Source organism: Rhynchophorus ferrugineus, unplaced genomic scaffold (assembly GCF_030347505.1).
Source record: "Rhynchophorus ferrugineus isolate W39M unplaced genomic scaffold, kcgeb_rfMv2 rfM5, whole genome shotgun sequence".
NCBI lineage: Eukaryota > Metazoa > Arthropoda > Insecta > Coleoptera > Curculionidae > Rhynchophorus > Rhynchophorus ferrugineus.
The window spans coordinates 13726083-13742237 of NW_027472584.1; the positions used below are offsets into that span (position 1 = coordinate 13726083).

General features: G+C 29.1%; 3 protein-coding genes across 29 annotated transcripts in view; 2 read left to right on the forward strand and 1 right to left on the reverse strand.

Annotated features, from left to right (window-relative positions):
* Positions 1-6888, forward strand: part of Mef2 (Myocyte enhancer factor 2) — a 140958-nt gene extending 134070 nt beyond the window's left edge. For 13 of the 26 annotated variants that reach the window (XM_076405204.1, XM_076405211.1, XM_076405210.1 and 10 more), the window contains 6 exons: positions 1406-1609; positions 2649-2819; positions 3109-3290; positions 3350-3527; positions 3592-3923; positions 4413-6888. In XM_076405204.1, the coding sequence (XP_076261319.1) occupies positions 1406-1609; positions 2649-2819; positions 3109-3290; positions 3350-3527; positions 3592-3923; positions 4413-4638 (1293 nt within the window). In that variant the 3' untranslated portion in view covers positions 4639-6888. The remainder of the gene's footprint in view (positions 1-1405; positions 1610-2648; positions 2820-3108; positions 3291-3349; positions 3528-3591; positions 3924-4412) is intronic. The other 13 variants (XM_076405220.1, XM_076405222.1, XM_076405224.1 and 10 more) reach the window with 3 other exon arrangements.
* An 869-nt stretch (positions 6889-7757) lies between these two features.
* Positions 7758-11228, forward strand: imd (death domain-containing immune deficiency protein). Of its 2 annotated transcripts, none has more exons than XM_076405249.1 (5): positions 7758-7962; positions 8022-8895; positions 8950-9236; positions 9291-9430; positions 9497-11228. In XM_076405249.1, exons 2-5 carry the CDS (start codon positions 8754-8756, stop codon positions 9561-9563), a joined length of 636 nt encoding a protein of 211 aa, XP_076261364.1. In that variant the 5' UTR covers positions 7758-7962; positions 8022-8753; the 3' UTR covers positions 9564-11228. The 2 variants fall into 2 exon arrangements, with proteins under 2 accessions (XP_076261364.1, XP_076261365.1); XM_076405250.1 differs by having other exon boundaries at positions 8953-9236.
* A 2942-nt stretch (positions 11229-14170) lies between these two features.
* LOC143197084 (deoxynucleoside kinase) lies at positions 14171-15298 on the reverse strand. The gene is made up of 3 exons (XM_076405248.1): positions 14862-15298; positions 14689-14807; positions 14171-14635 (listed from the first exon to the last, which is right to left on the reverse strand). Exons 1-3 carry the CDS (start codon positions 15158-15160, stop codon positions 14373-14375), a joined length of 681 nt encoding a protein of 226 aa, XP_076261363.1. The 5' UTR covers positions 15161-15298; the 3' UTR covers positions 14171-14372.
* Positions 15299-16155: the final 857 nt, after the last annotated feature.

Genomic DNA, 16155 nt, shown 5'->3' on the forward strand with positions numbered 1-16155 from the left:
TGTTGACATTAACTAACAATTATTGATTATTTTCACTGATATATTATCTCTTTTATAATTTCCAAGCTGTAGCAGAAAAATAATGTTGCCCTGTTGATGATGTTTAGATAAGACCGGGTCTTAATTATTGTTTCTATCAAAAAATTTTTAAATTTTGAACAATTAGTTTATGTAATACCACCGTTTTTATTACTGAATGTGACAAAAGACAAAAATGTTTTTATTTAAAAAGGTCTCTTTTTAACTCGTTAATTTTTTTGACAATTTTTTTGTTAACAAGTGTTTTTTGTATAATGCATTTAAAAAATACATATGATAAGCGGCATTTTTTTGGCGTGGAATAAATTGGTTTTAAATGAGACCACAATAACTGAGGCGCCATTATTAAATATTTCACATATTCATGATTCTGTTAACAAATGGAGTTTTAGATTGAGTTGAAATATCAACACTAAACACAATTAAAGACCGTTGGTGCTATCATTACATAGTTACTTAATTTTTATTTGTGTGAAAATGTTAACTGTTAATATAATAAATAAAGCATTAAAACAAACAGCTGTAAAATATAATAAATAGAATTCGAAACAAAGCATAGCTAATTTGTTGTCGATAAATATATATAGCAATATTACTGGAATGGGAATATAAACCATACATTGAGTTATAATAATGTGTTAAATTTATATATGAATCAATATATTTCCAGTATTAAATAAAATAAATATACAGTACAAACACCAATTGAATCTGTACCAACGAATTCAGTACCAATATATCATTCATGATCATCATCATCATCTATGAAGTTCTAAATAACTCATGAAACGTTAACGTTCTAAAGAAAATTATAGATATATGTAATTTTTATAATATATAATATATTACATTGATTCCTTATGTTAACTAAATTATAAGAACGAATATAAATGATAATTTATTTCAAATACTATGGGACAACTATATAGTTATATTTGCAGTTGATTTTATTTGAAATTTGCTTGAGGTGGGTCAGTTTATGAGTTTTATCAGTAACTAAAGGAGACGCAAAAAAAACTTCATATTGTTGACCTCTATATTATCCAGATTTATGATGTACATCTTGATAAACGATAAGAATAGCACCATAAAAAATAATGTGGTTATATAATGATAGATAATGACATAATGTGATAAAAATTAGATAGGAATCAAAATCAAACAATGTTCAAAATATGTTGTTATCTTATTTATAGGAAACGTTGAATTATTATCTACTTTTGCCAAAATCAGCTTGAATGTATACTTATTTTCTATTGTACATACTTGATATAAGGACCAAAATAAAATATTTAGGAATATTATTTTTCTGCTATCAATGCTTGATTTAGAATTCAGACAGTAAAAAAATATAATTTTTTGTTAGGTGACTTTTAACAAGAGAAAATTTGGTGTTATGAAGAAGGCATATGAACTATCAGTACTGTGTGATTGTGAAATTGCTCTTATCATATTCAGCAGCAGCAACAAATTATACCAATATGCTAGCACGGACATGGATAAAGTATTGTTAAAATACACGGAATACAATGAACCTCACGAGTCCCTCACCAACAAGAACATTATAGAGGTACATCAGATCCAGCAGCAACTTGCCAATAATATACGGCTTATGCAAAAAACGTTTTTATTTTATTTTAATTTTATATGTGATGTATTATTTTTAACACCCATTGCGCAATCTACTCAAATCACGTTATGCTTTCCGTTTGTTTGCATTCGCCCTTTATTAACACGAGTTGTTGCTTTCAGTACTGAAAAACTTATTAAACTTAACAATATTAGTATTAATCGTTATTTATTGTCAATAGTTCTCCCATTATTACAAAAGTAACAAAAATGTTTCACATATATGATTAAAAAGGATAGTTTTGCTCTTTTATGCATGCTTTGGATTCAATAAGCATTTACTGATTGCCTCTCATATCAAACATAAACATGTTTATTTAAGCATAAGCAGCATTTAGGTCCAATTAATCAACAATATTTTTCAATGCATATGCAGTTCGTTTTTACACTCAATAATTAAAAGCTTTTTAATTAAAATTTTCAAATCCACGTTCATCTATTTGTGACTATTATCTCAATATATTATATTTATTATACAACAGTATAATTTCTCATTTTAATTTCATGTATTTAAGTATATGCAATATTTGCAGCTAGCGAATATCTTTATTGGTTACTTTCATGTACACATGTAACTACCATCTGAAATTACTTGACGGCCATAAACCACGATAACTTCTTAAAATATTACATCAAATCGTTGTTTGTGATGATACACAGCATTGTTTTAATATACACTATATTGAAAGTGCCTTTATTTTGATCTGATTTGTTTTGTTTGATACTGTAACTGGTTCTAATATATTAGTAAATTAGGCTATACTATAAAATAAACTATCCTTTAGCGAAGACCAGAAAGTCTGCCGATTATTATTTTCAAATTTTGTTATTGAATATACCAAGTAACTATTTTTTTATAATATCTATTACAAGGTCTTGTAATATTGGGATGACAAAACAATTAAACACATTAACGAATGTTGTCAATGCGTCTATGCGCTAGTGCATTACTCCATGAACTGGTCCACTAACACTTGCAGGCACTTAATAAGAAGGAGCATAAGAACGGAGTAATGAGCCCCGATAGTCCTGAACCAGAAACGGAATACCAGTTAACGCCAAGAACAGAAGCGAAATACAACAAAATTGAAGAAGATTTCCAGATGATGTTGCAGAGGAACCAAACATTAAATGGGCAAAGGGTTAGTCCAGTTAGTATATATTTTGTTTCAATAATATAGTTGCTTTAAAATATTTTCAATATATATGGTATAATTATTATAAACATTATTAACGAAAAGATCAGTTGTTTAAAGGAATTGTATTCATTGCGTATTTTTCTTTATTATTTAAACGTTATAATACAAATCTTGCAAGTAATTAAATTGAATGGGTTTTGATTGGATTGCAGATAAACTTAAAATGAACTATTTAATTAAAGCCATACAGTAAAAGCATATACAGTAAAAACTGTTTACATTTATATTTTTTATTAATTAGGTAAACATGAGTTCATCCAACTACTCACAGCCTGTATCGGTACCAGTAAATATAAGCTATAGTGATTCAGCACTTCTCCAATCTAGTCCCCAGATGGCACATACTAGTATTAGTCCTAGGCCATCATCTTCTGAAACAGACTCAGCATATCCCAGTGGTGGCATTCTAGAAATGAGCAATGGGTAAGTATGTTAGTAGATCAATACAATCAGACATTAAAAAACTATTTTTATGTATAAAGGTATCCAAATTCATCATCTCCAATTGGCGGTTCACCGTCACCTGGGCCAAGCCCAGGCCCTGGAATGAGTACGTCCAAACATCCAAAACAACATTCTCCAGGACCGAGAGCTAATTTGAGGGTAGTAATCCCAACAGCAAGTTCTAGTATTAACACGGAAGAAGTATCTTATTCAGAGGTAAGTGATAAAAAATATATAGTACTTGAGTATAACTTTTAATATATTATTTTGTTTTGGACAGCATGCTCGATCGCAATCTTCACTGAACACTCCTGTCGTAGCGTTACAAACACCAGGTCTTTCTGGATATCCAGGTGCTCTCACATCATTTGGTGCGCAAGATTTTAGTATCACATCAGATCCTATGACTTTATCTTCTATGCCTTGGAGTACTCATCAAATTGCATCTTCTTTGGCGCATAGTGCGGGTAGTAGTGGTGCTGGAACAAGCTGCATGCCTCATTTGGCAGTACCAAGTAGTACACCCCCTCCAACCGCTGGATCTCCATTACCAGTAAAAATCAAGAGTGAACCAATATCACCACCAAGAGAGCATCACCCACATTTGTCCAGGTAATTTACGCTAAAAGTTTTTTAATTAAAGTGTCATTAACCTTCATGGCATAATTTCATTTTTTACGCCCTAAAAATTTAGTTTTCTTCAAATTATCTTATTTTTCATAACATATTATTTGTTGTATTGAATATATTGAAACTGAATTTTATTACCCTTTCAACTCCTATTAAGTCATTTCTTAAGGCTTTACATGTCTAAATGATTTATTAGTCTCAAATGATTAATTTAAAAAAATATTCTTAAAATATTTCTAATTACTTTGTAACTCTGATGATTAAAAATTTAATGTGTTTGACAATGACACATTCTCTTATACTTCATTTATTGTAAATATCTTAAAATATCATATTGACATAAATTTCAATGTAGTAGAAATTAGTTTTTGCTTTGTTGAGACCATATTATACTAAGATCTTAAATATTTAATTATTAATTAAGAATGATATGAACTATTTTTATCTTAGATTAAATTGTTTTTGTCATAGTTCTTCACTACATCATCCACAAAGCCATGGACAAACGCTAAATTTAACTCATGCCCATCACCCAAGACCAAGCTCAGCTGGCCAAGTGACTCCAACACCTGGTAGTGTTACTCCAACAAATTTACCATCACCGACACCTTCTGCGCCGTCAGCCCAAGGACCTGGCGACTATGATCCAGTACAACAGCTGCACAAAAGGCAACGATTGTCTGATTGGGCTTCATAGGCCATGGGGTACCTTCATGGTATAGTGCCATAGTGATAATGTGGATATGTGGAAGTGGACAACGTAGTATAAATACGTTCATTTGCCAATTGTCATCCATGTGATAAGTTTCAAGTCTATTAGACATTAAAAAAGGAAAAAAATGAAAAACTGATTAAACCCGTATCTGCTTAGTTGTTAAAACAAACGTGAATTTCTGCAGAGATGATGAGAGAGAAAAAGATTTTGTTTTTGTTTTACTTTTTGTACTAGAATGGGTTTTATATTTCGGCACTAGCGTCGAAAATCATATCTTTATACAATTGTACTTGTATAGTTTATATTTATACATATGCCGGACGTTATTTTTGTTATACAGCAACGGGCCAATGAGGTACGCATCATATGAAAACCATAATTTGATTTTCTTTCTTTTCTCTAGAATGGTAACCTAAACAAGTTTGTTTGCACAAGTTACAAGGCACGTTGAATAACACTTTCTATTTAGGTTATTAAAATAGACTGACAACTCCGCAAGTTAATTTGAAGGTGTTTTAATTAAGATCTAGCATCTATAATAATATATTTTCGACTAAATTCCAAATTGATGTAATATATTTTATATTTTTATATTTTCTTAATTGAAACACCACTATGTTAACATATTTGAGATGAATTCTTTCAAATTCAACTTGTACTTATCTCTGATGTATATTTGGAAATAGATGTTATTATTGTGTCGTTGGCCCTATTTAGAGACAAGCATAAGGTTCTCAATATGTAAACAGATTTTAAATCCGGAGTTTCTGATAATAATTTTAAATGCCAACAAGACATATATGTTCTAATCACTATACATTTTTAAGAAAAACTACAAATTCTTTGGAAAGGAGACAATTTTCAATGACCATTTGTTTAGGACAGGTGGATATAGAAGGCGTCAGGGTTGTAAATTGATCGATCATCTGATGCGTATTAGTTGGTTTGCTGTATTTTTTTATACATACGAATGTATATAAGAGAGGTAAAGCAGGTGGGACATCGGATTGTGCCATGTATTTAGTTTGTGTCCTCTTTTTTATAAATGTTTTTAGAATAGTCTATTATTGTTTAAAATGTACACTTGTTTAGCGAACATGCCATTAATCTACTGAAACTGCTTCAGAAACAGCAGATGAATACCTCCCTCTCCCACCCTGACCCTGACTTTGTCCACTAGCTCTTATAATGATGGGACCATTGGGTTCGCACCACAAGCATCAGTCCCATAATTGTTGTATGTACTGCTTCCTAAGGAACTAGAGTGTTCATTGTTGTAGCCTTTTGTTTGTGATTTCAGATTATGGTTACAAAATAATCTACTACACAAAAGAAAATGAAATTATATAAATTAGAAATTGTATCTTATACATAATATATATATTTTATCTACTGTTGTGTGCACCAACTTGCACATAGTATAAAGTTTATAATGTGACAAAAAAGTTATAAAAAAATTATTGTACCTCGTGTACCTGCCCGCCTTGTGTTGCGGATGAACCCTTTTCCACTGAATTAAATGTAGGATTGCCTTACTCACAGTGCCTCGACAGTATGTATGTCTTGTATGTGTAATACACCTTTGATGTCTTATAAGATTTAACATTGCCGTATCTTTGATTTCCCATCACTGCTACGATAATTTTTATTGTCTTACACACAGGGTATTTTGCCATTTACTAACACAATTCCGCTGCAGCCCCTTACTGCTGCTTGTGCCTTCTTTAAACTTTGGTTGTCTCAATTTCAATCACCTCCCCAGTGACTTCAACGGCTTCCACCCTGTTTTATTGCGTTCGGTTAGCCCCAACCCTTACTATCTTTTAATTATGAATAATTTGTTCTTTTTTTTATCGATATACATATATTGATGTTTTTTTAATTAGTATATCCTTTGGAATTAATACATTTGTAAACATTTAAATGGATACATATTTTTAATTTTTTTGGTATTTTAAGCATAAATGTGTTAATTTTTTGCCTTTTTCAAATGGACGAAATACATTTTAGCTATTGTAGCTGTACATATTATACTCACAAGTTGTTGTACAATGCCGTTTAACGTTAGCTGTATTGTATATTTTATCTAACAGGTAAAACAAAGATGTTCCCAGATGTTATTTCTGTTACATCCATTTGATGTAAGGTGTTTTTCAGTCATGTGCAATATTAATCTGACATTTATTTATCTACTTGTATTAAATTTAAACCAAATAAAACTGTTTGTTACAACTTTCTCGTTGATTTTACCACTCCATTAATTTCTATCACACTGTAACTATTTTTATTATATATAAAATTTAACTTTTAATCATGTTAATGTATTGTTTGAACACAAATCGTATTATCTATATAATGCATTACATATTTTAATCCATTAGCGAGAATTTGCTTATAAAATCATTTTTGTTTATGCTTTGATAAAAAATGTACTTTACCAAGAATACTCGTAAGTTAAATTTATAATTTATTAATATACGGATTAAGTTGTCATATTGGATTTTTAAATTGGAGATGCCCTAAAGAATGTGTATAACGTATTCATATCTTCTTAGCTATTTTGTACACCCTCGTTGAGTAACGATTATGTAGCCCCATGTACATGTACAACGTTAGAAAAATACATACCGCTCAATTTGTCACTCCCTATACGATCACAAGTCATTATTTTGAAACATAAGGTATGCTGCTTATACACAAAAACTATAAATTTGAATTACATATAAAATGTTTTACTACAGTTCAAGAAAAAGAAGCAAAAGAAGAGCGCCATCTGAGCCCGTGTTCCTGAAAATGCATAACGCCCTAAGTAATTAACTTTTTTCTATGGTAATTAACTAGTGTCTCATTAATTGTATAGAGGGCGACATTCATTTATACATAAATATTTTTAATAAAAAATATAGTTTAATAACATAATTTAAAATAAAACCTAATGCATATAAACGCTCAAACGATCCATACAGATATATTTGAGTAAGTAAGTCCTTACAGATTTATATTTAGGAAGCGATATAAAAAAACGTAATTGAAGCTATACGATTGGTTCTATGCACGCATGCTTATTTCAATGGTATAAAATTGGTTGTTTATTTATTTTTATTTTATGGTTATGTTTTAAATGTCTCGTTCCTTTGTGTTTAAGCAAATTCAGATAAAAATACCGAACCCCTTTTTGAATCAGTATTAAAAAGAATATTTAGCGCAGATTTGTGGAGTTTATCAATAATTTGATCAATTATATATTATGTTGTATTATTACCCTAATTCTGTATTTATTTTCACTCTTTAATACCATATTAAAGGGTATATGATTAACATTCCAAGGTACTAAAAAATGTACTAATTCAAGAATATATGTATAGGAAGCAAATGAAAATATCAGAAAGGTTAAACAACAATTTTGTTTAATTCAATTTTTTTACATTTTGTGAACCTCAGTTCGAAATGGCATGTAAGCCCTTTTAATATATTTAAGTATTTTTGCTTTAAATTTTTTTGTGATCATTTTATATATAAAGCTAAATGATAGTAGCAGTTTGAGCGTTATTTCAGTCTTAAATGTTTTTTTCCAAGTATATTTGCGATAAGCGAGCTTGAGCTTTTCATACTTAACATTCTAGTACTCATTTGAAGCAATTTTTTTCATTAATTCGAAAATAACGATACATTAATATTTTAGTAATCTTCGTGAAATGGACTACTTTTTAAACAGATACTCCAAGTAAAAACGTAAATCATAACAAACAACTTGGAGTGAATTACTTTCTCTACTAAGTTAAGTAACAACAAAAGAAACAAAATATAATGCGTATGTGAAACTCTGTAAATTAGTGTAGATATTCAAAAATTGCCTAATCAAATTAATTTGAAATTGCATTGGTCCTATTGAAATACGCATACTCGCATTAAACCAATCATACAGCTTTGATTGTAATTCTTTCTGTCGTCTGCGTTTAAGAAACTTAAGTTTCGTTTTGACATGAATGACAAGCATAGGTGACAAGTCCATTGTGTTTTTGATCACTTGATGTAGTTTAGGATTTGTTCGGCTTTGTTTTACAATATTTGTTTTTGTTTATATATTATATTAAAAAATGTCGTCCCAATATACAACTGATGCCATGCCTAGCCCACCGAGAGGAGAACCAAATGAGAATGAAAATCAAAATAAGCAACCAAAGGAAAATTTGGAGGAACCAAAAAAGAAACAGCAGATTAGCTATCCGAAATATGCACGTGTGTATATTTAATAACATATATTATTCAACTCTAAATTGTTATGTATTACAGCAGTCAATGTTGTGAACATTAATGGATCCTCTCACATTGTTGTGGGCAATCAATATACAACTTATGTCAATAATACAAATTTACCTAATAAAAATACTGTACCCACAATTGCGGAAACAAAAGATATAATAGCACTAAAAGCAAGTAAAAAGAAATTAACAAAAGAAGACTTACAATATTTATCGAAACATATGGATCAAAACTGGGTTTGGTTAGCTAGACATTTTCGCTATTCCACTGGTCAGATTGATCAATTTCAATATAAATACAGAGATAATCTTAGGGAGGTAGGATACATACCATCATAATGACTATTGTTTTATGAGGTGTTTTTATTACAGACAATCTACCAGTTTTTACTTGACTGGTATAGAAATACCGATGAACCAAGTACAGTGGGTGAATTAGCTACTGCCTTATGGTTGACCAGTCAACAAGAGGCTGTCAAATTTTGGGCACAAGATTATGATGCTATTAACAAGTAAATTGTTTAACATAATCATACTTTTAATGTTATATGAAAAATTTTCTATATATAATTTACTAGTCAAGCAATTAAGCCTCTTGGGATGTTATTAACTACTATTCAGCTTACACCATTATTCAAGAGGTGATCTCTATGACTGTAAAATATAACATTTTGGGACTTTATATAAAAATGTTATCAGTTGCCTGGAAACATTTTAAAATTAGGTAATATTGTGTTATACTCAAAAATAAATTTTGAAAAAGGCTTATATTTTATAACTTAGATATGAAAATGATAATTCATTAGTTTTGGAAAAGAAATCCAAAATTATTTTAATCGCTTATTATTTTTAAGTTATATATAATTTTAGTATGTAATTAAAGAATAATTTTTAAATAAAAATATTACATTTTCTTACAGTAAATTAATTACAACATTTAGCCACGGTATATAAATAAGAAACCAGATACTTATTAAATTTATTTTTAGGTAATTTTGGTAGTTTATCGTCCTTAAATCATAATCACTGTGGCAGTAATTTTATATACATTAAGCTTAATATGCTTTAATTTCATATAAGGCCAATCCTATTTTCTAGTTCATTATTGTTTGATAATAAATTACTATTAGTACTAATCACAATTATGCTAGGTTTTGTAATTGACCATATTCCACAAATAAGATTAAGTTTTTTAAAAAGTAGCTATTATTTAAAGAACTAAAACAGAGAAATTAAAGATAAGGATTGGTAATCTTTTATAATCTATGTAATTTAAATATTATTTGCACAAGCTACACTTTATACATAACTTTAGTTGATTAATATGTTTTTGAATACTAATATTGATGTATGGGCAATATAGGCTAGTTTCTTGAAAGAAATATATTTGAACATGGATGATAAGTAAAATATATTGGTTGTTAAACAGATCTAAGTGACATATCGGTTTGTGTGTAACATCTTTTAAATTTGTACAAAAGGTACCTTTCACACCGTACATGAGGTCTTCCAGAAATCATGTCTCAAATCTAGATCCTTCTTCATAAATCTCATTACTTTTTCAACGAACCGTCTAATCAATATATATGTTGACCAGCACAAGCAAATGTGCATTAGGTGCATTGATTATTAAAAAATTGTAACAATGACATGATTGGAAATACAGATAACTTTTATTATGATCTGTGAAAAATAGTAGAGAGGCCTATGTCTGTCAGTAGAATAGCTGAATGGTTGTAAGTTAAAAAAAAGTACAAGTGTAAAGGGTGCGTTTCTGTTTTTTTATTGACTTTAACTATTTATTCACTAGCACTCACTTTGGAGGTTGATTACATCTCATGAAAGATTCTAAGCTATGAAGAATTAATTAAGTAATCTAAAGAATCACTCTACTGCTTTGCAGCTATAGGTGATAGGAGATGACTTATATATGGAAATTGCAATTAATAAAGGAAGTGGTAAAGGTAAATAAAAAGTATATACATTATATATATATATATATATATATATATATTTATTAACAATAAAATTATGGTTTACAAATGAAAAAATTAAGGTTCCTTAGTTTTAATGGGATATTATATATATTACATTTTGTTGATTATATAATTTTTCACAAGAAATGTCAGGTATTTGTAGTTTATTGGAGAGGATATATTAAAAATTTTCAGTGGGGTATATTAGTTTTCCTTTATAGTGTCAAATGTCAATAATAATGAATGAATATGTGTTTTTATGTAACAGCTTTTACAGCATATACAATTTTACATTTGTTAAATTTTTCCTGCAATATACCCTGTTATAAACGAAGGATTTGTTTTTAAAGTATTTTCCTATACTAAGTATTTGATAAAAATAGTTCTGGAATCTGAAATGCTCAAAAGAATTGATTGGTGTAATTTAAGTTATGGCATAATAAAAAATATATAAAATTATTAGGCGTATAGAATTACTTAAAATAATATTCTAATATTTTATCTAATAGAATACTTTATAATGGAACTCTTTATACTACTAGTAATTATTGTTACTATTAAGGAAAATTAGTATTGGTATAAATAAAATAATCAATTATATTGCAGTTTGGAGATTTGCTTCACAATAACATTGTATTAAGTGATATTATAGAACTTAATTCTAATTTTTCATTGTATAAAAAATTGTACATATAGAACTAATAATTAAATTTATTGAGTCTTATATCTATTCATCAATACATCTCTGTTTAAATGTTAAACAGCCAAGACCTTATTAGTTTTAAAACATTATTTAGAAATCAACTTAAATTACAACACGAATTAATTAAAGTTAATTATACTCAAATGATAATATTAAATTTAGATGTATAATATTAAATGCACAAAATTGGTGACGTTTAATACATAAGGACTTATGAGTTTAAATGAGATGCGTGCTGACTACCACTCCGAGTTATCAAATATCGGAAACCTACCGTTACGATGAGATTGATCGTGTTGTTCGATTTTGATTTGAACGGAGGTACTGTTTCGTTACAAGTGATATACTGTATGCTCCTTATTATGCGGACTCTGTGCTTCCTTGTAAGTGTCTATAATGATAATTTTCTTACGCGTTTACTGTGTGTGTACCTTGTTTCGACGGCTCAGTTTACTGGCAAGATGAATATGTGATTGATACGATTGTTGTTCCTACATAGCATTTTGTGCTTGATGCTCTTCCCTTGGGATCTTCCTAATGACATAAAAGGTTGGAATAATCATCCCATAAGTGCAGATTGATTTGTTTACATGTCTAGCGAGGAAAAGACCTAATCAATATTATTAGCAGCAGTTTTAAATTTGGTAAGATTAATATAATCATATTTCTTATTGTTTATAACATGGTGGTGTTAGCTTTGAGTAAAGTTTAATCCACCCTTGGTTACGTTACAATCGGTCCTGCGATGCTTTTGCCGGAACTCCATTAAATTATGCCAACGATTAATATTCTAATAAATTAACTAATTCTAAATACTTTATTCATCATATTTTATAGATAGACATGAGCATACCTTTGTTTTCGGACAATCAGGGCCATAACAATATGCGCTATGTAACATATAATAAAATGTGAAGGATTTATTGGAATGCGCAGGAGAAGATGCGCAAACCACAAGATTACGTTTACAAGCAATCACAACAAAAACTATATTCCAGATTAAAGGAAAAGAGATAACAACAGCAACAAAAACAGTCCAAGTTAAAATATAAAGTCTGCGTTTGGAATGCCAACGGCCTCTAAAAAATACCAGGGAACTAAAAATAAAAATTAATATACGAACATATTGACATAAGATGGTTACCGAACACACATTTCACAGATAAACACTGTCTGCGAATCCTCAGATATAAACTTTACCATACAAAATACCAAGACGGTAAATCAGATGCAAGTATAGACTACGTACAATCAACCAGTGTAACTATTCATAAGTTATAAGGCAGAGCATTTTCCTAGCTTCCTTTAATACGTTGGGTAATAGATTTATTACCGGAGGAAACTAGAGTGGTAAATATATGATGTAGGAGCTGACTATCGGTCAAACAAAACGCAGAGAATTAGTCAAAGCAACAAAGAGCTACAACTTATCTCTTCTAGTAAACCAATATATTAACCATTGTGTTGAAACAAAAATCTCGATAATATAGACTATTGTATTATGAAAAAACATTATTATAAAAAGTGTAGGGCAGAATCACGCTTTGATCTACGTCTGATCGTTCACCAGAATAATAATAAACTTTTCAAAACTTATTATCAAAGATAAGTTCCTTCTCTGTGTAACGGTAAAACTATCATTTAGAGAAAAGTTAGGTAGAATAATTTCTTTAAATTTGTATTTAATAATCGAGATAGATTTATAAGAAATTGCAATAAACATGCACACACTGTGTGCACAATTCAGCAGAAAATAGCCAGCATATGATGATCAATATGGTGCATATGCTTGCTTGACGAAAAAAGTTGGACTTATAGTAAACCAAATACTTATTACTTACTTTATTACTGACTTATTAGACACAAATCGAAGTTATTTTTAGATATCAAGGTTTTGTACAAAACAGTGCTTACTACACCCATTTAAGTCATACGGATTCCGACTATGGTGTACTACAGGCAAATATAATACCATATAAACCATCAATATATATATATATATATATATATATATATATAGGCAAATATAAAACCATCATTGAATGGTTCCAAAACAAAGTATTGCGCGGAATTGTTGATGCTTCATAGTGTGGCTCTAATAAGGTGACATGCCCGATATCCATCTAGAAACCGTTATGAGCATAATCAAATATTCTGCTTTTCAGTCAGCTAAATGCGCGTAGACTAAAACATTTACTAACATCTGATCTGATTAATGCACAGATAAGACTTTGGAATAAGATATTTCATACAGATCAGTTACTAAAATGTTTCTATGTCTACATATCAGGTATAGCATAATAATAGTTATTTTTCCAGACCTTTAACGTGACTGTCAGGCAGGGACTGTGTAAAAATGTGACATCAACCTAACGTGTGTCCTGTTTCAGTAATCATATATTGTGTGCCTTCCAGATTGCACAAAAACAATGTTATCAAGTTAAAGCAATATAATCAATGTACATTCTAAAAAAATTCTAATGGCACAGACTACAATCAACTGGACACGGCATATATGACAGAATGGAGATTTATTTTTACAACAATATGGGTAATAAAATAAAAACTAATACTTCACTTTTTATAGTCATAATCAATAACCTTTTTTATAATTGACTCACAACAAATATACACATACGTTAAATTTTAAACGCTTAATTTATACATGTTTTCTAAAAACAAATATATATATATATAAAATTAAAATAAGTATAAAAATTGGTGTTAAACCAAAATAAAATCTAATCTAGAAATACACATACACCTCTGTTGACATTATACAGAAGCATTGATCAATACAGATTTATTTAATATATGGCCCTCAACTTTAAGATATTCTTCACATATAGCAGATTTATCTAAGTTAGCATTCAAAACAAGAACATTTGCTGGTAAATCAAATAGAGATTTATGGTACAACCAGTCTTCATGAATTTGATGTAAAGCTTGCAGGTACTCTAATGACACTGATTTCTCCTCAGATCTGTTTCTTTTTAACATACGTTCATAAACAACCTCTGGAGTTGTTCTAAGATACACTAAAATTGAACATAAAAAATCATAAAAATTAGTAAGAATATAGTGTATTTACCAATAAGGTCAACTGTGATGTCAACATTTTCTCTTATCCATTGGAAATGCTTATCAATAACGGCAGCAGAAGCTTGTGGTATTAATCCATCCTGTTTCATTTTTTCAACAAAACAGTATCTACAATTCAATAAATGTATATTGGAAACAGGTAAAATATAAATGAAATTTTACCTCGCACTATAAATAGACCTTTCCATCAGTTTAATTGGACATGATGTTTGCTTTGTATGTTGTTGCAGCATTGTTAGTTGAACATATGACTGAAAAGTGAAGCTCCACTTCTTTATATCTTGATATAACAAACCCAGCAGATTATGGTTGTTGCAATTTCGCCACATTTCAATAGGTTCAGCCAGGACACACACATTATTAAACTTATTACAGTGGTTTAAAAATGTTGTTTTGCCACAACCTATATTCCCCTCGACTACCACCGTAAACGGGCGTTTTTGTTTGTTTAAAAATGCCATTTTTATGTTACACTTCTTAATTCACTGTTCGTAACAAACTTTGAAAGATAAATAACTATTACCACTACTAAGAACGGAATTAAACAAAACTAATTTTGTGCTTTAACGCAGAATGGAAACTCGACAATATAAGTTGAAACATCCTTTTGGCGGGCTTTTATTATCAGTCATATCTCAACTTATAGATTCCTGTAATATTATGTTAACTTCTATATAAAATGACAAATTAACATCATATATAGTCTAAAAAGTTATCCCTTTAGAAGAAGAATTTTACTACATATTAATTCAATAATTTCAGTTGATTCATATATATGATTTATAATAATTCATCTATCTACAGGCAACTTAAATTATACCAGTGTATTTGAGGTTTTCTAAGATACTAAAAATGTGCATTTTAGGTCTACTTAAACTAATTTAGTTTTATTCTGACACATATTGTTTTATTTATAATATTCTTGAATTGCTAAGTTATCTTTAATGTTGTGCAAATTGAAAAAGTGAAATTCAGTATGATTGGTTGCATAAGAGCAACAAAGTTCTGATATACTCTCATGTAATTTAACACGGTAATAATTTTTCATCTAATTTATTAAAGTAAAGTAAGTAAAGTTTTCTTCTGTATTTCTTATACCATCTTTTATATATATATATATATATATATATATATATATATATATTATAATAATCGATAATATAGATTATGTCCATAATGAACGCTAGAAATAACAATATTAAAATAGCGTAGGTAGGAATTTTCTAAAAAGAAAACATTATAAATGAAACAATTCAAGGAACGATATTTATAGCATGTGATTATCTAATATGTAATTATTAGCTAAGATCTGGAAAGAAATATAGAAGAAAACTTTACCGGGTGCCTTTGAAATGTTAATATATTAGATGATAAATTATTACTTTTTAAAAATAGTTTAATATATTGGCTATCTTATTATTACATATATTTTTATGATTGTTATTTTATTATAATA